Source organism: Juglans regia, chromosome 12, assembly GCF_001411555.2.
Source record: "Juglans regia cultivar Chandler chromosome 12, Walnut 2.0, whole genome shotgun sequence".
NCBI lineage: Eukaryota > Viridiplantae > Streptophyta > Magnoliopsida > Fagales > Juglandaceae > Juglans > Juglans regia.
Window position 1 is genome coordinate 23,641,095 of NC_049912.1, and position 21,514 is coordinate 23,662,608.

General features: G+C 35.2%; 2 protein-coding genes across 2 annotated transcripts; both read right to left on the reverse strand.

The window, feature by feature from the left end:
- Window positions 1–22: 22 nt before the first annotated feature.
- Window positions 23–6,472, reverse strand: LOC108981299 (long-chain-alcohol oxidase FAO1). The gene is made up of 3 exons (XM_018952416.2): window positions 6,068–6,472; window positions 5,682–5,954; window positions 23–1,985 (listed from the first exon to the last, which is right to left on the reverse strand). Exons 1-3 carry the CDS (start codon window positions 6,314–6,316, stop codon window positions 240–242), a joined length of 2,268 nt encoding a protein of 755 aa, XP_018807961.1. The 5' UTR covers window positions 6,317–6,472; the 3' UTR covers window positions 23–239.
- Window positions 6,473–16,903: 10,431 nt separating this feature from the next.
- Window positions 16,904–20,864, reverse strand: LOC108981310 (KIN14B-interacting protein At4g14310-like). The gene is made up of 3 exons (XM_018952426.2): window positions 19,087–20,864; window positions 18,114–18,727; window positions 16,904–17,584 (listed from the first exon to the last, which is right to left on the reverse strand). The coding sequence occupies exons 1-3, from the start codon at window positions 20,761–20,763 to the stop codon at window positions 17,047–17,049; spliced, it is 2,829 nt and encodes a 942-aa protein (XP_018807971.1). The 5' UTR covers window positions 20,764–20,864; the 3' UTR covers window positions 16,904–17,046.
- Window positions 20,865–21,514: the final 650 nt, after the last annotated feature.

Genomic DNA, 21,514 nt, shown 5'->3' on the forward strand with positions numbered 1-21,514 from the left:
ACTTCAGTCTAAAGAACCCGAGTTAGAAAATACAATTCAATATATAAATCGAGTCATTGACATACATGTGAAGTTGAACAACACATTGCATTCTAAACATAAACAACAGCTCATTATTTAATAGATAGCAGGACGCGATCTATAACAGCTTTACAATGTGGATAATTGTACTTTGTATAAGCGTACAAATGCAGATATGTGCATAGTATTAATAGAACAAGAAGAGGAATCAAGAAGCTTTAGGGAAGGGTACTTTTTGTAAGGACTCGATCGGCTATTATCTTTGAGAGGCAGTAGGCAGTTGACTGGATGGTGATCATGGGATTGACACCCACAGCAGTTGGAAGAACACTAGCATCACAAACAAAAAGACCCTCTGCTTCCCAACTTTCCCCATTCAAGTCAACCGCGCCAGCTTTGTCATCAATCCCCATCCTACAGCTACCCATCTGATGGGCAGAGGTCAATCCTATCCAATTCTCTGTAATTGACATTGGCCCCCCCACCACATTGACTGTGTCCAAAAATTCCTCCAGTTCCTTCTCGTTAATCCCCTTACATTTGAGTCTCTGGCCATCACTGCGATGGGTGCCCACCTCGACCGCACCTGCTGCTACCAGGATTCTTAATGCTTGCCTTAACCCAACCCTGAGATTTTCTCTGTCAGATGCATCTAATTCGTAGCTTATCCTTCTTTCCGACTTAACCTCTCCAGAACCTAAGTCTTTAACTAGCACTATCAAATGCGCAGTTCTTGCATACTTCACCATTCTTTTCTTTATGTCGAGTCCCGATTCCCAAGGGCATATGCCAGAAAATGATGCTGGACCTAATGCTGGAGTTTCTATGATGGCTCTTACATCTGAATCCGTCCCTTCTACGTCATGGATCGATGTCATTATCCCACCCTCGTAGATTTTACCCTTGATCTCTGTGTTTGATTCTGGAAAGTATCCCCAGGCAATAACAACAGGATGGAGATGAAGGTTGCGGCCAATGTTATGGTTTTTCAAGCCGCTAGAGATCATTAAAGGGGGTGTTGAAAGAGCCCCACATGCAGAGATAGTTACTTTGGCCTCGATCTGCAACATCTGTGTGATGTTGTTGCTCGAAGTTTTTGCTATTACTCCTCGGCATTTCTTTGCTCTCAGGCTTCCTCTCTTGTTCTTTTCCAGTATGAATCTCTCGGCTTTACATCCTGTTAAGATCACTGCACCATGATCCACAGCATCCACAAGCCATGTACGATCCGTCCCTTTTTTGTCTCCTTTTCTGCAACCATAACCACAATCCCCGCAGTAATGATTCTCCGAGGAATTTCGGGGCACATAATCAACTTTAAGACCTAATGTCTGACACCCTTTTCGCAGTACTTGATTCTGGAACCCTTCCTCAGCACAACTGTCTGTAACACCAATTCTCTCACACACAGTATCCATAGCAGAAAGATATTCAGGGCTCCCAAACAGTGGAATCTTGTAATCCTCTGCCCATTCCCGAAGCATGCTTTTTGGTGTTTTGATGGATGCAGACCAGTTAACCGCAGAGCCACCACCAACAGTTGAACCTGCTAGAATAAACATTCCCCCATCAGTAGAGGAAAGGAGACCTCCTGCCTCGTATAGTTGCTCCGTTGAGGGGCCTTCCAAAGAAGAATAATCAGCAGCAGCGAAATAGCCGCCTTTCTCAAGAACAATGACTTTCTGGCCTGAACATGCAAGCACAGCAGCTGCAACTCCTCCTCCACACCCAGAGCCGACGACAAGAACATCACATTCCATTTTTAAGAGATTCTGCTTGGAGTCTAGAGTCGCTCTTATACCTTTGTTTGCAAGGGAATGCACAAGGGAAGAGTCAGTTTCGCGTATAGTTTCCAGCACTCCTTTTTCAAGAGGTCTCTTTCTAGGGACTTGAGACGGGTCCTCGTCATTGTGTACGTGATATCCAATGGCTTCCCATGTTGGGTTCTCACCATTTTCATTGACCTGCAGAATGAAATTAACTCCACGATGATCGAACAAAGTTGATGTTAAATCAATTTCTTTGGTCCTGTATTGCGGCTGTACGTTCTTCACTCCCGATTATAACTACAAAACTAGGATATTCCTATACTGAATTATGATGTTTTTCATTCAATATGCTATATATCATCATTCGTGACCTTTCGGATGAATTCTTTTTTATCAATAACTACTTTCCCTCTTAAAAATGAAAAATTTTATTTTCAAAGTCAGCGTGCAAAGCACATATAGTAAAATACTTATACGATATAATTTGATTTGAAAAATAAAATTTACAATTTAAATCTTGCACCTATTAAAAAAAGAATTAAATCTTATAAATCAAATATTTATTTAATAAATTATGTGATCTATGCACCAAATAATTTTTAAAAAAGAGTTCATAAAAATAATCAATGCCAATAAGTTCTAGCCTAAAGTGGGTCCTACTCATCAATGAAAACTGAAAAGTAGGAGTACGTTTAAGGCCCGTTCACAATATAATTATTTTTAAGTATTTTCAAATATTGTTTTAGATATTTCTTTTTTAAATATAATTTAAATATAAATATTTTTTTATTTTTAATTTTTTTATTCAATCATTATAATTTTTTTAAACTTTTAAATTAAACACACAAAAATACAACTATTTCAGATTTTAAAATAAAACTAATATTAAAAAATTATATTCATTATATTCAAACACTTTTAATTTTATAATATCTTTATTTAATTTAATTTTTTTTATTTTTTAAAAATTAAAAAAAATATTTTAATTCAAATTATTTTATTACTATTTATAAATATAATAAAATATTCTAAATATCAAACGGGTCTAAAATTAAGCTAGGGTGCGAATAGAAAAGAATAATCAAGAAAAATAAAAAAGAAACATGATAATTGAGTCATGATTAACCGTAAAGATAGAACGATTCCAATATTTTGTTGACAAAATTAAAATTCGTAAAAAATTGAATAAATGGTGAGAAAGAACATAACCAACAGTGCTGGTGAAATTATAACTAGGAAAATGGTAGTCCTACCGAGAATATCCACCGAGAGTACTGGATATCGATTATACATTTTTTTTATTTAAAAAATTAAGAAAGAATTTTTTAATGACTTTGTAAAATTTTTTTTAAATGTTTAAATGGTTTAAAACAACATTTAAAGAGCAACACTATACTTTCCGAAAAAAAATTTCGAATAGTTATTCCGAAAAGTATTTTTTTTTCTTTTTTTTTTTTATGTATTATTTTAATCATTATAAACATTTTTAAAAAAATAAAAAAAAAATTACAATATCATTAAAAAATACTTCTTTAATCATTAAATAAAAAATAAAAAATAAAAAACCGAATTCGGGACCCAAAATTCCCAAAGCATTTCTCATGTTTAAAACACAAGTTACACAGTAAGAATTCTCGGTGGACGCAGCAATCCCCTTATAACTAATTCGTTGTTCCATCGTTATCTCGTTTGGGTACCGACAGTGTATTTTTTTTTCTTTTTTTATTGCATTTTTTTATGTATTTTCTTTTAAATACAAAATATATATATATATATATATATATAAACACTATACTTAAAAAAAAAAAAAAAAAACAGAGAAAATGGGTACACATTGGGGGTAGAAATTGTGATGGGATAGTATCATTTCCTCTCGCTTTATTAACTTGTAGGATCTTTTTTATTTAATTCGATCCGATCTCGCTATCCCAAGGGAAACATTGTTGTGCCTAATAAACACTGCATCCTCAATATCTATTAAAAATTTATATAAAAGCACAATGTTTTTAAATTCTGATATATTTATAACTAGTAATAAGATATAATCATTATACAAGCGTCACGTATTCCTTTTAAAAGAAAGGTATAGTCTATTATTAAAAAAATTAATTTTTTTCATATAAATTTCATATTTATTCACTTTTAAAAAAAAAATGGTCCACTACTTACACACTCTATAACTATAATTTATAAATATCATATCTCATTTCTAACATTATCTTAAATATTAATATTCTTCTAGTCATTAAGAACATGTTATATGATATTGATGGGCACATCTTGTTAGCTAGGTCGGTCCCATTAATTATTTCGCTAATAAATGAACTCGGGTCCAAATCTTTATAAGATTGGGGCCAATGGGGCCGAATACCACTGGCCTTCTCCATCAATTAATAATGCGTTTGGGAATTAAAAAATAAAATTGGAGTTTAAAGTAATTAAAAACTAATTTTTCTTTTTCGTTCATCACCTAAATATCAAAATTTCCTTCATTTGTTTCCAATAATTCCCACCTGGTTAAGTTATTATATACAAAAAATCTTCACAACCTCCTAATACTTCACACTCTATATTTTTTTTTAATTTTTTTTTTCTTTTATCAAATATTTATTATATAAATAATGAATAAATAATTTAAAAAGAATAAACTCAAAACAAAATTTTAAAAAAATTTTAAAAATTTTAAAAATTAAAAAAAAATGTGGAGTGTGGAGTGTGATGAAAGTTGTGTAGCAAAACTCTATTATATATACCTACTAATTTCATGATTATTTTTCTCTCCGAGCCAAATATTGACGTTTTAATTAAAAGAATATTTTAAATATTTTTCGAAACCAAATAATATTGTATATCTGTATCTGTTTGAATTATAAAAAAAAAAAATATTTATTTAGGTCAAAAAAATTTGAAACTTATATGATCTTAATCCGCAGTACTACTAATTAAGAAGAATGACTTCCGATTATATATAGCCCGTATATTTGGCCTATTCTTAAAAGTACTTATAATTTACTGTTTATCAACAGTATAAACAGTAAAGAATTTTTTTTTCCATGGTTTTTTGCCGCTTGTTACTGTTTATAAACAGTAATTATGAACAGTAATTTTCTTTTTTTCTTGGTTTATTTAGGTTTTTTTTTTTTTTATTTATCCGTATGAATGTCAATATGCAACGTAATATTACAATCGTGCGTGAGGAATGAGAGAGGAAAAAAAGAAAAGTAGGAAAAAATATTAGTTTTTGAGTTTTAAATTTCAATACTTTATCTTTAATCTTCAGATTTAATCCAACGATAGAAGTTTAAATATTGATTTAAATTAACATAAAATAGATAATTAAATTTTAAATATTATATCATACACTTAAAATTAACTTCAATTTATAAAATATTAATTTCTCATCATTAAATAAAAGATAAAGTTTTACTGAATATTAAATAAATGATGAAATTTTGTTAAATATTTTTAAAAAAATATAACAATATAAATAATTAGAGTTTTAACATAATTTAAATATGATAATATTCTTAATTAACTAAAAAGAACTACTACAATTAATGAAGAAGTAGCCTAAAAATATGTCTTAAATGTGTATTTCACTTCTTTATTTTTCTTTTCTTTTTTTTATGTATTTTTTTAATCATTATAAACATTTTAAAAAAAAAATAAAAAAAAATTCACAAAATTATTAAAAAAACACTTCTTTAATCACTAGATAAAAAAAAAATTAAAAAAAAATAAGCAAACGTCCCTTGAACGTTACCAACTGCTAGTATGTATATATATATATATATATATATATATATATATATAAAAGAAAGGAAATATATATAGAATTTTGCATAGAACAGTAATTAAATAATTTAGATAGAATATTATAAATTATATTACCTGAGAGAAGACGACGTAGAGGCACAAGACCTTGATGTAAAGGAATGCAAGCCTGACGGGTGTCACGTATCTATTCTTAAACCACATCTGCAGCGTTCTCTCTCTTTTCTCCAAGGATAGGCAAGAGAAGTTGGAGATGAAGGGCAATTTCTGAGATAAACAGAGAGACCCACAAAGCAACAAGGTCCCCAACCTAGTTGACAGCAACAACAGTATCACTCTCACCAATATCTTCCCTTCTGTCACCGCCCTCTTCACCAGAAGCTCTGCAACCTGCCGTTACCGTTCGTTCCAATCACGTCAAAAAAAGATCCAAGTGATATATAATCCTATTTGATTCATTGAAAAAAGAGTGCAATTTGCAGAGAGAGAATGTTTGTAAGTACCTGATCAGGTATTGGGGCTTGAGACCCAGAAATTTCGGAGAACAAGTTCACAGCCTTGGTAGGGCGATCATAATCCTTAGCATCCAAAGAATCCGATGGCAAAGGAGGTAAAATTGCCTCACAAACGCTAGCCAGTGAATGCATCTCAGCTGCTGTAAACCCATGACTGTATTTGCTGATCTCATCTCCTTCTGATCTCCCTGATCCCCTCAACAAAGGATGGCCCCCTTTTTTCATCATCATCATCATGCTCTTATCAGCACTCTGATCTCTTAATAATTTCCCTCTCTTCACAATTCTCTCTCGCTCTCTCGCTCTCTCAATATATATATATATATAGAATTAAGGGAGCTCTTGACTCTTCTTATCTTTTACAGAGTATTTTTTGGACCAGAAGCTGGAAGAAATAAAGTATTTCAAGTCTAATCGACCTTGTTATCTCTGCCTTTGTACGAAGTCTTTAATTTTTTATTTTTTATTTTTAATCTTCTACTATACATTGTGATCAATATCCAGAACATGCATACGTGCTATATATAAGAACCACAGGTACACTGCCTTCCTATTTATGGGAAAAAAAGGGGAGATCAAGAACTAATTTAATTAAGTTCCCAACCATATAGTTGAAGAAATTAACGTGTTTAACTAATCTCGTAAAATCAATTATATAAGAAAAAATTATTCATTCTTTATAAACATGTCAAAAACTTTATTCATAGATAATGTGAAATTATTCCTTAACACCCTCTCTCACATGCAGGTCAATATTTTCTGATCCTTATCACAAAATAAATAGTATAGACCCCCAATTTTTTTTTTGGCAGATTTTGATATCATAAAAAATTTATAGATCTAATTCATCTCATAAAATTAATTTTATAAAAAAAGATTATTTATTCTTTAAATAATTCATGTACTTCCATCACTAAAGTAACGAAAATGGAAAAAGTTGTTTTGCCGCCATAAGGTTATCGCTCTAGGTGACTGCTTGGAAAAAAAATATTTTTTATTTTTTATTTTTATTTAATGATTAATAAATTAATTTTAAATATATTAATATATTTTTTATTTTTTTAAAATATTTTAATATATTAAAAAATATGAATAAAAAAATACTAAACATACTATCGGTAACCGCTCAACGAAAATACTTCGAAGTAAAGTTGTCACTATGATATTTTTTTGAATACTGCTACAGGTCCGAATTTGGTATTCAAAAAATATTTCGAATAGTATAAATTTTTTATATATTTTTTTAATTATCATAAATATTTTTAAAAAAATAAAAAATAATTCACAATATTATTAAAAAATATTTTCTTAATCATTCGTTTAAAACAAAAATCTCATTTAAGATATTTTTTAGATCTCAAATTCAAAATCCAAAACATTTCACTATTTTTGTCTCTGTCTGTAGCTTCGTCAGAATATAATAAAGTACTAAGTTACGTACATTTTCTCTCATATATTATATTAATTTATTAAATTCAGGATCGTGGAGTATATGTCCATGGGTGGCTCTACGATCACTGCTTTCAATCTCGCTAAGAGTTATTTATAGTGTAAAATATTATATTTTTTATTTTATTTTTTTATATATATTTTTTTAACATTATAAAATATTTTTAAAAAAAATAAAAAAATTATAATATTATTAAAAAATATTTATTTAATCACTAAATAAAAAAAATTAAAAATATATATAACGAGACCGAAAGCATGACCGGAACGGAGAATAGCTTTACTCATATATCCATTGCATGTCAAATATTATTTTAGAAACTGTACGTCTGTTTGTGAATACAGTTATTTTAAGATATTTTTAAACTATTTTATTATTACTTCATTATTATTAAGAGATGATATAAGATTTTTTTTTTTTTAAATGATATAATATATTCTTAACCTTCAAACTAAACTCTGATTTTATGATAAAATATTAACATGTCAATTCATGAACTTGTGGTGCGTTTTAAGCGCGTAGATGTGGATTATAAATGCATGCTTTACGCACCAGAAAATCAATTATAAAATAAATAGTTCCTAATAAAACCATATTTGATTAGAATTTGTTGTTTTAAGTTTTCGTTTTCGTGTTATTTCAGCGTCAGACGATATATTATATATTTTATTGTTTTAGGCTACAGTTAATTTGAGATTGATTGAATTTTTTTTTTTTAAACGTTAATTCTAAATAAGAAACTTGCTAAGTAATGCTACATGATGTATTTTAATTATGAGGACAAGAAGTTTCCCAAAAATCCCCGTCCTTTTCAAGAATTAATATGGCCCTGTTTGGTTCAAATTTCTCTCAAATAATTTTAAAAGAAATATTAACAATTTTGACAACTTCAATCCAAGCATTTCGTTGAGGTTTTACCATATATTGACCACTTCCATGATAATAAACACGACAATTATTTAAAAGAATAATATTAGAGAGAAATTATTATAAAAGTATACATTTTATATTCACTGCGTAGCTACTTCTAGTTAGTTATTCTCAACACTTACTTAGAAAAATATGTGGTCTAGATAATGTCATATTATATGTACAAAATAGATGATCTTAATAATAACTTCTATCTATATTTATTCTACTTTTAAAATCATATTTTTACGAAATTCATCGATCCTTTCGAACGAATAGGCCATATATATAGTATCTATCTCAATTAATATATATATATATAGTATCTATCTCAATTAATATGGACACATGCATCCAACCAATGTTGAGGCGTCCAGATACCTCACGGGTCACACTACTATATAAAGAAACTACATCATGACTACTGTACTAATTATTCTGTCAACGGGTGCCCTTTGGAAGGGGACCATCTCGTTGGGAAAATGGGAAAAGGTAACGTCTTTTTACTCTTTTAGTTGCGGATTTCCAAATTGGAAAATGATATAGCTACACGTGAATTTCACCGACAATTCAAAGCTATCCAAATATGTGTTTTTTTTAAAGTATATGTGTATTTTTTTATTTTTTTTATTATTTGTCTAAATACACAAAAAATGCTGTAAAAATAATAATAATAATAATAATAATGCTTTAACACTGTCGACACTAAGCTCGATAGCTTTTATCGCTAGACAAAGCAGCATACAAAAATATATACTTAAAAGTCGTGTGAAGAACACACATTTTATACAATTAATACGAGCAATTCATCTCTTTAATTTGATGGAAAAATATTTGCATCAGCCTATAGCCGCTGCACACCAATGTATCGAGTGTTAAAAAAAAAAAAAAAAAAACATCACGTGAGGTGTGCTGCGGCTGTAGGTTGATGCCCAGCATATCTCTTAATTTGATAGCTTGATTGTCTACGTTTATGTGTTAGTATATATTTATTTACATCTCATCAACTTTGATTTTGTCACACAGCAACTTTCATCCACTTCCACTTCCACTTCCAATCTCTTGTCACACAGCATCTTGTACTTCACAAAAATAATTATAAATTTGATTTTGTGCGAGATATGAAAAAACTATACAGTATTTATGAGCTTTGATGAAAAGTCAATTGTAATAAAACTTTTTTTCAAGGAATGTTGAATATTCATCCATCAAGTTTCCCCCGAAATAAAATAACAGCAGTGGGTATATGACCACAAGCTATAAATAAATGGGGTCATCTCACGATTTACTATCAAAGTCTACATCATGCAGGCACCAACCAACCACTAATTAATACGAATAATCAAGTAAGCAATTTGTTGAGAATAAAGCATACAAATGCATCTCAAATAGCACCATATTAAAGAATGTGATAATTATTTTGTTATAGTTTGTTATATGCGCTGGCAACTAGCCTACATTATTTCATTTATTTTATTCATTGTAAATGTAATATAAATAGTAGCAGTTATCTTGTAAATGACTCTCGATAAATGAATAGAATGAGCCTTTCTTCAACCTTCGTCTCGTATGTTTTTCTCATATATGTGCTGGTATCAACATAGTACCAGAACAATAATTGAAACCCCTTCAAATACCGAATCACCCATGCCTTCCAATCCTAAGACCAATCCCCACCATCCCACCAGCCCATACTATATTCAGGCTAGAGAATGAGCTTCTTCTCCACCAGTTCCAGACTTGCTAACTACCGAAAATTATGTGACATGGGCGCGAACTATGCGCCGTGCACTCAACATAAAAAATAAGCTGGGATTTATCGATGTTAAAATCCCCAAACCCACTAGCAAATCTGATCCCCTTCTTGCCCCTTGGGAGCGTTGCAACGACATGATTATTGTCTGGATTCAACATTTTGTTGGTTCAAAACATAGATCAAGCATTGCACATGCGGACACGATAACCAACATCTAGAAGGATCTTCGTGAACAATTTTCAATCCAAAATGCTCCTCGCATTTTCCAAATCACAAAATCAATTTCATCACTGATTCAAGACAACAATTCAGTGAGCCAATATTACAACGAACTCAAATGTCTTTGGGACGAGCTTGAAATTTATGAACTAATGCCTTCGTGTACCTGTGGTTCAATCAAAACTCTGCTTGAAATTTATGAGCTTGAAATCATCGACACAAGGTTATGCAATTCCTAATGGGTCTAAATGACTCATACGATTTTGTTCGTGCTCAGATCCTGCTTCATGATCCCCTTCCTCAATTGAATTACGTGACTTCTTTGGTTCAACAAGAGGAGCGACGAAGACAACTCCATGTTGTGCTTGCGCCCCTTGCCATGGCTGCTAAAGTGCCTGACCAGCGCACATCATCATCCTCACAAAAAGACCGGCTGTTATGTTCTCATTGCAACATCCCAGGTGTTGTTTTAAGGCCAACCCCAACCTTCCGATGTGTGCTTCATTACCACATCCCAAGACATACCAAAGACTAATGCTATAAACACAATGGTTTTCCACCCGAACACAAAGCCAATTTCATATCCAAGTCTTCGACAAATTAGTCTTCCTTTGAGTAGGATCAGCTCAATCATGGACCACCTATTACTCAGGAGCAGTACAATCATCTCCTTACTTTGCTCAGCCTTTCATCCATTGGAACCATACCAGCTATGAACCATGTGCAAACTAGCCTTCCCGAATCTAGCAAGCCTCCCATGTCTGGTATCTCTTATTCCAACTTCACAAACGCACACCGCAAAGTCACTCATCTCACTACCTCATGGATCATTGACACAGGTGCTACAGATCATATGATTTGTAGCCCACATCTCTTCACTCATAATGTCACAATTGTTAACCACACCATCAAACTCCATAATGGTCACAATACAGCAGCAACGCACATGGGAGATGTACATCTTTCTGCTTGCTTAATTCTCAAAAATGCTTTATGTGTTCGAGATTTTTCATTCAATCTTATTTTGGCCAACGCGCTATCCACTCACTCAAATTTTTGTTTAATTTTTTCTTTCAATTCTTGTTTTATTCAGGACCTTTCATCTTAGATGACGATTGGAGTGGGGACTGTGCTTAATGGCTTATATCACCTCCAGCTTCCACAACAACACACCACGGCCTTGCAATCCTTTTCTTTTCCTGTTTTACATCCTTCTAGTACATCTTATACCACAAACAGTACCACATTTAATATCTTTACTTTATGGCACTATAGACTTGGACATAGCTCCATGACCAAACACATATTGAATGACATTTCCAATTTTAAATCCAAGCATCATTCTAACTACAAAATTCTATGTGAAGTTTGCGCACTTGCAAAGCATCACAAATTACATTTCCCTCAATCCGAAACTAAAGCAACAAAGCCCTTTGAACTTGTTTAGGTAGATATATGGGGACCAAACCAATCTCCAGCTCACAATGGGACTAAATATTTTCTTACCATTGTCAACCAACTCACTCGATGCACTTGATTATACTTATTAAAAACAAAGTCTAAAGCTCAACTCTCACTTCAGATTTTTTTTTTTTTTTCTTGTTCAAACTCAATTTGAAACCAATATCAAAACCATTAGATCCAATAATGGAGTTGAATTCCAAATGCCACTATTCTACCAATCCAAATGTGCTTTACACCAACTTACGTGCGTGGCTACACCCCAACAAAACACCTTGGTTGAACGCAAAAATCAGCATATCCTAAATGTGGCCCGTGCGCTAAAATTTCAATCTGGCCTCCCCTTGCAATATTGGTTCGAATTCATCATCGCAACAGTCTATCTCATCAATCGAACACCCACCTCACTACTCAATTACAAGTCTCCTTTCGAAATCCTCTACAATCACAAACCATCATACTCTCACCTTAAGGTATTCGATTGCTTGTGTTATGCGTCTACTCTCACTCACATCTGAACCAAATTCAATTCCCGAGCTCGCCCATGCATTTTTCTTGGCTACCCTTATGGAGTCAAGGGATACAAACTCCTTGATATCAATACCAAACAGATCTTCCTCTCACATGATGTAATTTTCCACAAAGACTTCTTTCCTCTAAAATACACTCCCACCTTTCCATCCTCAACTCACACCCTCCACAAATCTTGCTTCTATCACGCCTATATTACCACCAACATTTGACCCCCATTATCACACCACCATCCCCAACAGTTGACCACATTTCATCTGACACTTATGATGCCAACCATCACTCACTTGATACCAATACACCCTCTCCTCTCATCCCTTCAACCCCACCCCTCCGCCAATCAACTCGAATAAGAAAAACACTTGCATACCTCCAAGACTTTCACTGCCAACAAGTCACAGCTTCAACCCAATCTACACCCACAATGAAAGCTTTTGATGGTCACAACACAACAGGTAAGCAAGTATCATTTCCCTTTTCTTCCTTCTTGTCTTATGATTCTCTCTCCCCCACATTTAAAGCTTTCACCAAATTTCACTTTCTCTTAACACCGACCTCATATACCCAAGCTATGAAACACCCTATTTGGTGCAAAGCAATGGAGCAAGAGCTCACTACTCTCGAGCTTAATGAGACTTGGTCCATTGTTGATCTCCCTCTCGGCAAGAAGCCAATTGATTGCAAATGGATCTATAAATTTAAATTTCATGCTGATGGGACAATTGAGAGAGCTAAGGCTTGTTTGGTGGCAAAAGACTTCACTCAACGTGAAGGCGTAGATTTTCATGACACCTTCTCCTCAGTTGCCAAACTGGTCTCCATACACTGCCTCCTTGCCATTGCTGCAATCAAAGGTTGGGACCTCCAGCAGTTGGACGTCAACAACGTCTCTTTGTATGGCGAACTTGACAAAGAAATATATATGAAACCACCTCCTGGCCATCCTGCAGCTAAAACCAACAAAGTATGTCGCCTCCAGAAAAGCCTATATGGCTTGCGGCAAGCATCCAGGCAATGGAATACCAAGCTTTCTTCCACACCTGCAGAATTTGGCTTCATCCAATCCAAATCGGATTACAATCTCTTCACCAAACACACGCATACATTATTTGTTGCGCTACTCATTTACGTCGACGACATCATCTTGATGAGCTCTAATGTTTCTTCCCATGAGGCAGTCCAGCATTTTTTGGAGACAAAATTCAAAATCAAAACACTCAGCTCCCTCAAGTATTTCCTTGACATGGGAATTGCACGATCACAACATGGCATTCAGCTTTACCAACACAAATATGGGCTAGATATCTTATCCGAAACTAGTTTATTGGCTTCCAAGCCCTCTCCTATGCCCATGGAACCTAACATCAAATTGAGCAAAAATGAAGGAGAACCATTTAATGACCCTATTTTGTATCGAAAATTAGTGGAAGCTGATGTATCTCAGTAACACAAGGCCTGACTTGAGCTATAGCATACACTTGCTAAGCCAATTTATGGACACTCCTAGATTGCCACACTACAATGCTTTCATCAAAGTGCTCAAATACCTCAAAAGCACCCCAGAACAAGGCCTATTTTTTCCAGCTTCCTCTAAGTCAAAACTCATGGCTTATTCAAATCGTAATTGGGCAAATTGCCCAGACACTCGGCATTCCACAACAGGGTTTTGTGTCTTCATCGGCAACTCTCTTGTTTGCTGGAAGTCCAAGAAACAGAACACAATATCACATTCCTTTGTCGAGTTCGAGTATCGAGCCATGGCATCAATTGTATGTGAACTGACATGGCTCCACTATTTGTTCCATGATTTGAACATCGACATGTCATAGCCAGCCACTCTGTATTGTGACAATCTTGCAGCCCTACACATTGCCGCTAATCCCGTATTCCATGAGCGGACGAAGCACATTGAACTAGATGACAATCTAGTTCGAGACAAGATATCAACTGGTCATGTCATCACTACACATGTACCGTCTTCAACTCAGCTTGCAGACTTACTCACTAAACCATTACACTCTCCCACATTCAATTGACTTCTACTCAATATGGGAGTAATCAACATTTACTCTCCATCTTGCAAGGGGATGTTGAGAATAAAGGATATAAATGCATCTCAAATACTTACAGTTGCACCAGATTAAAGGATGTGATATTGTTCTATTATAATTTGTTACATGTGCTGGCAACTAGCCTACATTATTTCATTTATTTTATTCATTGTAAATGTAATATAAATAGCAATAGTTATCTTATAAATGACTCTTGATACTTGAATAGAATGAGCCTTTCTTCAACCTCCATTTCGTCTGTTTTTCCCATATATGTGTTGTTATCAACAGATGTGGTCGTTTTTGGGTGAACGAAATTTTTTTTGGAAACAGACAGTAAATGAAGAAAGAAAAGAGGAAAATGAAAATATTTTAGGAATTATAAAAGAAAAATGCTACATGTACCCAAGAGGGGGTACCCCCTACTTACCCGTGGTTCTACGTAAGATTATTAAAACAGTGCGCTTTCAGCATTTTGAAACTCGAATACCCTTTCATCTTTTGGCCTCCCTGAAACTCAAATACTCATTTCATTTCCTTTTGATTCTGCAATTCTTAAACTCGAATTGCACCACTTGTTTTCACCTCACCTCACCAGTATAACATATGCATCCTTTTACTTAGTTGTCTGCAGATTATTATGACCATAAACTCTATGCAAATCACTCCAATCTCCCACAATATTATATGCATCTTTTTACTTAGCTCAAAAGCATTAGCTTGTACATGCAAAACATCACAAATAAAAGTGGCTCTCACTTTTACTTTACTGCCTAAAAAAATTGTTTGTCCCTTCTCACTTTAATATTTAGTAGAAAGATTTTTGCTTGCAAGTTATATTCCCTTTAAAACCCATGGCCAAAAGGGAGAAAAAGGAAATTTTGTAAAAAAATGCAGTGGCGAAAACAGCAAAAAATAAAAAATACAATCAAAGTTCAGTCTACCCATTGTTCAAATAATCAAAGATATAGAAAAATAGAAGCAAAAACAGCATCAAACATAGGCAAATAGAAGAAAACTGCATCAAACAAAGGCACATTGTTGCAAAAACTGCATAAAACATAGGCATAAACCCAAGTCTACCCACGACAGCACTTTCTCTAACACAGAAATTGACCATCGGCGCAAATGAGGGTTCGACGGCACAACGACAAAGCTTCTTTTAGGATGGGTTTGACGCGACGATGGGGGATGGGTTTGACTGGACGATATGGATGGATGGAAAATACGAATTTAGTGCTGAGAGCATTTTGATTTGTTTGTCTGAAATTGAGTTTTTTGTTTTGTTTTTTTTTTTTAATAATATCAGCTTGATGCCATGTTAGCCGCCGATTACACAAACGGTACCCAAGCCGTGTACCTGTAACAATATTGATTATAAAAATACAGTTCTGCTACAGGTACCCGAGGATGGGTACCTTTTGCGAAATCGACTGACGCAGCTGATATTATTATTAAAAAAAAACAACGATTTCAGAAAATGATAATTATTGAGTTTATTTTTTTAGTTTATTTTCTCAACTCTGCACGCTAGTCCAGGACTTCAGAAGTCCATCTCTGCTCTCTAATCACGTTCTGCCATATTTGACTTACTTCAAAACTTCAAGATCAAACCTCTCCTCCTCTTAAGATCTGGGCTCTTTCCTCTCAAGTTTACACTCTTAGATCTAGACTCTCTCTTCTCAAGATCAAACATTTCCTTCTGTCAAGATTTGGGCTCTCTCCTCTCAAGAGTATCATTATACGTGTGCCAAAGAAAGGGGTATGGGAATTGAAAAACTTTCAAATTCTTCAACTACCTTAGCTGGAGGGGACTACTCGTGGCATGGAACCTGGGTGTTTTCCCACTGTAAATTCTTCAAGGACAGAACTGGAAAACAGGGATCTCTTTGCCAATCTCTCTCTATCCGTGCACAACAAGGAAAAATGGAAATGGTCATGGACTAAGTTCTATCAATTTTTGGTAAGTAAAAATAATAATATAAATTGTAAGAGTGGATTGTGAAGAGAAACCAAAGAAAAGCTCTTGAGACTGTTAGGTTGCATCTGTTATCTGTTCACGACCTCTCTTTGAGAAAAGCAAGCATCAACATCATGGATCTGTTGGATCGTCACCAAAATTTGACTCAAACCTGATTTTAAAATCAACCCTGTTTGTTTCGTTCCAAAAAAAAGGAAGAAAAGTTTCTTGCGTGAAGCGGGTGAAAAAACGCCACAATCACCCAATCTTCTACATAGGTAGAAGAAGATGAGAAGAACCAAACCTGGGTTCAACTACACGTGGGTAGATGAAGAAGATGAGAAGAAGACCCCTTCATGCTTTGTTCATGAGTGAACCTGTCGTTTGAGTTAAACATAAAACGCGCTGTTTCAATTTTTCCACATGGGGACGGGTACGCGGGTGCAAATAGACTTTTTGATAAAAATATATGAATAATTTCAAAGAGTGTTAAGAACGAGGGCCAAATGTTATCATTTTCAACGAAATGGGGCCAGCCGCCCGCCTAAATGAAACGGATGATGTAACTAAACACAAATAACGGTACATTCTTTCCTTGACAAAACATGCTCACAGGTATCAAGCAAGGCATCATACCTCCGGTAAGTGCCTCCACACAGCTGGGCGATCTCTTGATATAAGGAGGGCACGAGATGATAAGTAATCGAAGGAAGGGGAATACATATCATCTGGACCAATGACTTCCCTCGATTTCTGAGCGTTTCCAGAATCAGTGGGGAAAGACAGCAATGAATCATCCCTCAGGCCATCGAACACAAATAGGCCCAATCCGCAAACACCCATTACAAGGTTTGAATTCCCCCATGCTTGTGTTATTGATGTGTAATGGGAGTGTGCATTGGATTCTGGCAAAGCGTAAGTGCTAAATAGCCTTTGTTTCCGCAACGAGAACTGTTGCACCTGGGAAGAAGGTTGCTTTTTCCCACCTGATCTTACAACAGAACAGCCAAGAAAGATGGAATCTCCACGAGAGAAAATTGACTGTGCATTGACACCCAGTTTCGGGATCTTAAGTCCTATACCAGACGGGTGGCGGAAATCCAAAATATTAATAGAATCTGGGGTGCAGAAAACTCCATCATTCCCCTCTGCTTCCGACGAACTTACTCTGCATTACGACGCTTTAAATACGTTAGAACTGGGTAAAAGCAAATAATATAATGACCTGAGAAAGCGCTAACTACATCCGCGCTATAATTCTAGATTGACTTATCTTTTTGAGTTATAAGGCAAACAGGACTAGCACTTCCTTAAATTTCTACAAATTTAGAAAAAAGGTCTTTGCACACAATTGCTACTATAAACATGACTTCCTTAAACATGACTATAAGAGACTTATGACGTTCATATATTCATGTGCTGCTAACGCTTCCTGTCAACACATTCTGCATCATTTTTCCCGGAGAAACAAGGAATATTCAAACGCAGAAGATTCTCGAATTTAGAACAGTTCAAGAAATATATATTTGTAATAACAAGCTGATCTGGGAAAAAAAACCAACCACCAAAATACAGTCCACATTGAGAAACAAAATTGACCGAGCAACAACTGGCGAGCCAGAAAAATGTCTAAACCAGAAAATATGGAATAGAACAAGTGACAGTGAATAAAGCAAAAGGAAAGGGATGACACTCACCTTTGACGAACCCCACCACCTAATTCAGCATCAGTATTGTTGACATGAAGAGCAGAAATTTTTCGACCAGATGAAGACACGGATAATAGTGCTTGAGGACTCAGAGAGTTAACATCCCACACAGAAATTGTTTCTGCTTCAGCTAGAACTACTTTTCCCCTGTTTCTCCAATGTAATGGGCTTGAATAATCCATTGTTAACACAGGCTTCTCCACCTCCCATTTCAAAACTTGCTCCCCATCACGGATGTCAAAAACTCTCACACCCTTCTGACAGCTGGCAATTGAAATGATAAGAGGTCCACAGGGTTTATACCACCATTGTCGATTTTCCGGGGCCAGAATATTAGAAAGAGCAGTTCTTCTATGCACAATATTACTGGGTACGGGGCCAAGTACTGTTCTTGATGTGGTTGTCCCACTTTCAATTTGAAAAGCTCGCACATCTTTAGTATAGAAATCCCAAGAACAGAAACCTGAATCCATAGCATTCCCAGCAGATGCAGCCACGACATATCTTCCCGAGCAACCATCTGCACCAGGGGCGCGAATTATCCAACAATCCCTCCATATATCAGGTGAGACTCCAGGGGGTGGTTTGTACTCGGCCTTCTCCTGAACAACGGTGGACCATCAGTTGACAAAATCTATCTTGAATATAGTGCTGCCTCTTTGTTTATATCCATGCATGCAACATTCTCTCTATACCACTATTAAAACATGTAACATAGTCCGTTCAAAAATGCATGCTTCAGGTTTTGTCAACTATAGTGAAGAAAAATTATAGAAACCAAGATTTCAAACAAGAAAATCAATTGGAAGTTTGACATTTACATACTGCATGTAGAGTTGATCCAAACTAGTTGTATACCCATTTTTCAACTGGAAATGGACAGCATGACTTCAAAGGAAAAAGAAATCGGCAAACCAAATATTAGTATACTCCAATCAGATAAGAAAATAGATTTCCCAACCTCGGAATTAGTAATATCATAAAAGGAGCAAGAACCATCATCGTGGGCAAGAAGAACTGCCTCCCCCTCAGAGACAAACCATCCTCCTGTTGAGGTCTTACGACCAATTTCATTCACCTGATAAATGCAAGTATCATCTGTCCCCTCACCAAGTACCGCACCCTGCCTATTCTCTTGATCATCAAACTCATCAAGTGTCTCGTCAGTTGTGAGAATTAGCTCAACATCACGCTTTACATTGAACATATTTGAAGAATCTTGTCCTACCGTAGATGTAGCACCATCCATTTCTTGAACTTCACAGCATTCCATATCAGCCTGCCCAACCCTTCCGGTGACTTCATTTTGCTCTTCATTCAGGGAAGCTAAGAACTCAATTGCTATAGAATTCTCATCAATAGAGCTAAACGACTTCCCATCTACTTTTGACTCCCAATTCGGTCCTACAACAAGGGGTTCATGACTTTGAGAGCTTTCTGATGTCGCTTTCAGAGGGATCCGATTTTTTAGCAACTTATGATGAGGAAAGAGCCTTGCTTCCAGTTCCTCGCTACTCAATCCTTTGACAGAGGTTTTAGCATTATGAGGTTCCTTACTCTTTCCCTTATCAGCTATCTCATTCTCATCGTCACCAATTCCTTTTGACAATCCGGTTTTACCATCAGATTTGCCTCCAACATTATCCATTGCCTTCTGAATCCCGGAAATCTTGTTCTGAATATCCGAAAGTATCACCTTTGATGCATCCGGGTTATTCATATCCAGCATCTCCTTCGTCTTCTTAATGTCTGATGCAATTCTCTTCACCTTGCCTTCCAAAAAAGCAAGCTTCTCATGTAGCTTGCTTGGATACTTGTTACCAAACCGACTGCCTACCCCTTCTTCACTTAACTCCTCTTTAGGAATCTCTAAAACCATTTCGTTAACCGAAGACTTCTCACCAACCTCATCCGCACATTCATCAACACCATTTCCAACCTTGACAACTACCACTTTCGAGTTCAAACCAGCATCAACCCCAAACTCATCTCGAAAATTTTCATCGAAATTGAAACTGGCGTCACTCGATCGTATCAAAGTGGCGCTTCGATTAACTTTAACTATACAGTTGTCCAAAGCCCCAATTTTATTCAAACTTTTATCAGTTCTCTCGCTTTTCGTTTCCGATTCCTCACAAGCCGCACCCTTTTTGTCCAAATTGACTCCAGTTTTAGAACTCTCATTACGATCCCTGAGAACTCTATGCCCGTTCTCATTCCCCTCGCTCCCTTTCACACTCGAACACTTAAACTCCTTCCGCTTCCCACTCTCTACGCCCTTACCACCACTCACACCCACCGAGACCCTCCGATCGGAGAAAACCCTAATAAACTCAGGACTAGGGGCCCTACCTCTCTGGGCCGACGTGGACGACCGGACACGTGTATCTCTGTCTTTACTGGGAACGATCGACGCGGCGGCGGCCTTGTCGACGCGCGGCACTGGCCGGATCACGGGCTTCTGGGAAGCAGCACGAGGCCGAGAAGCGGGCCTGGGATTCTCCTTACCGGTAGATGAAGATTTGTGTGAAGTGCTGATGGCGTTCTTGCTGGAGATTGAGATTGGGGTTAGGGGTTTAGAAGGCTTGATGGCGGCGGCGCCACGGTCTTTCAGACGGCAAGCCGATGAAACGGACATTGGAGGGGGTGGGGGGTATTTGAAATAAACTAGATAAGTTAAACCGGATGAGAGAGTTTAATGGGTTTTAGGAGAGGAAGAAGATACGATGAAAATGAAGCTGTTTCAACTGTGATACGATGTTAAAAGAGCCGAGGAAGATCGGGACTGTTTGGGCGGGAGATCTGTTTTATTTTGAGTTTGAACGTTTTTTGAGGGTTGTGCCCTTTCTTTCTTAAAAACTATTTTATTTGCCGAGGTCGTTAAGATTAGGGCAGATTTGAGGAGTGGGATGAGATATAAAATTTTCATCTCATCTCATTATTATATTTTTTTCAAATTTTCATATAAAATATAATAAAAAATTCAACTTTTTCAAATCACAATTCAACTTTTTCAAATTCCAATACAATAATAATACCAAAACATAATATTTTAAACACTAAAACAAAACACAAAACACAACTTGGTTTCTCGTTAAGAGCATTCTCATTCTATTTCTTACAAAATTTTCTATAATTTAACTAAAAATTAAGTTTCTTAAAAATTTTTCCTAAATTTTACTCATTTTTCAAAAATCTCGTATATCTTATTTCGTATCATTTCTTTTTTTTTATTACTTTTTTCTCTCACTTATATTTACAAACTTAACTACTTAATATTATTTTTTATGTTTTGAACTATTACTCTAGTGAATATTTTAAATAAAAATTTAATTTTTTTTGGGGTATGATAATATTTTTAAAATTAAATTTTTTTTTATATTTCATAG

Coding starts and splice junctions, on each gene's coding strand:
- LOC108981310 (XM_018952426.2), bottom strand. CDS start 20,763: ATGTCCGTTTCATCGGCTTGCCGTCTGAAAGACCGTGGCGCCGCCGCC. Junction 18,728..19,086: donor ATGATATTACTAATTCCGAG/GTTGGGAAATCT, acceptor ACCGTTGTTCAG/GAGAAGGCCGAGTACAAACC. Junction 17,585..18,113: donor GGTGGTGGGGTTCGTCAAAG/GTGAGTGTCATC, acceptor GTCGTAATGCAG/AGTAAGTTCGTCGGAAGCAG.
- LOC108981299 (XM_018952416.2), bottom strand. CDS start 6,316: ATGATGATGATGATGAAAAAAGGGGGCCATCCTTTGTTGAGGGGATCA. Junction 5,955..6,067: donor AAGCCCCAATACCTGATCAG/GTACTTACAAAC, acceptor CGGTAACGGCAG/GTTGCAGAGCTTCTGGTGAA. Junction 1,986..5,681: donor TCTACGTCGTCTTCTCTCAG/GTAATATAATTT, acceptor TTCATTCTGCAG/GTCAATGAAAATGGTGAGAA.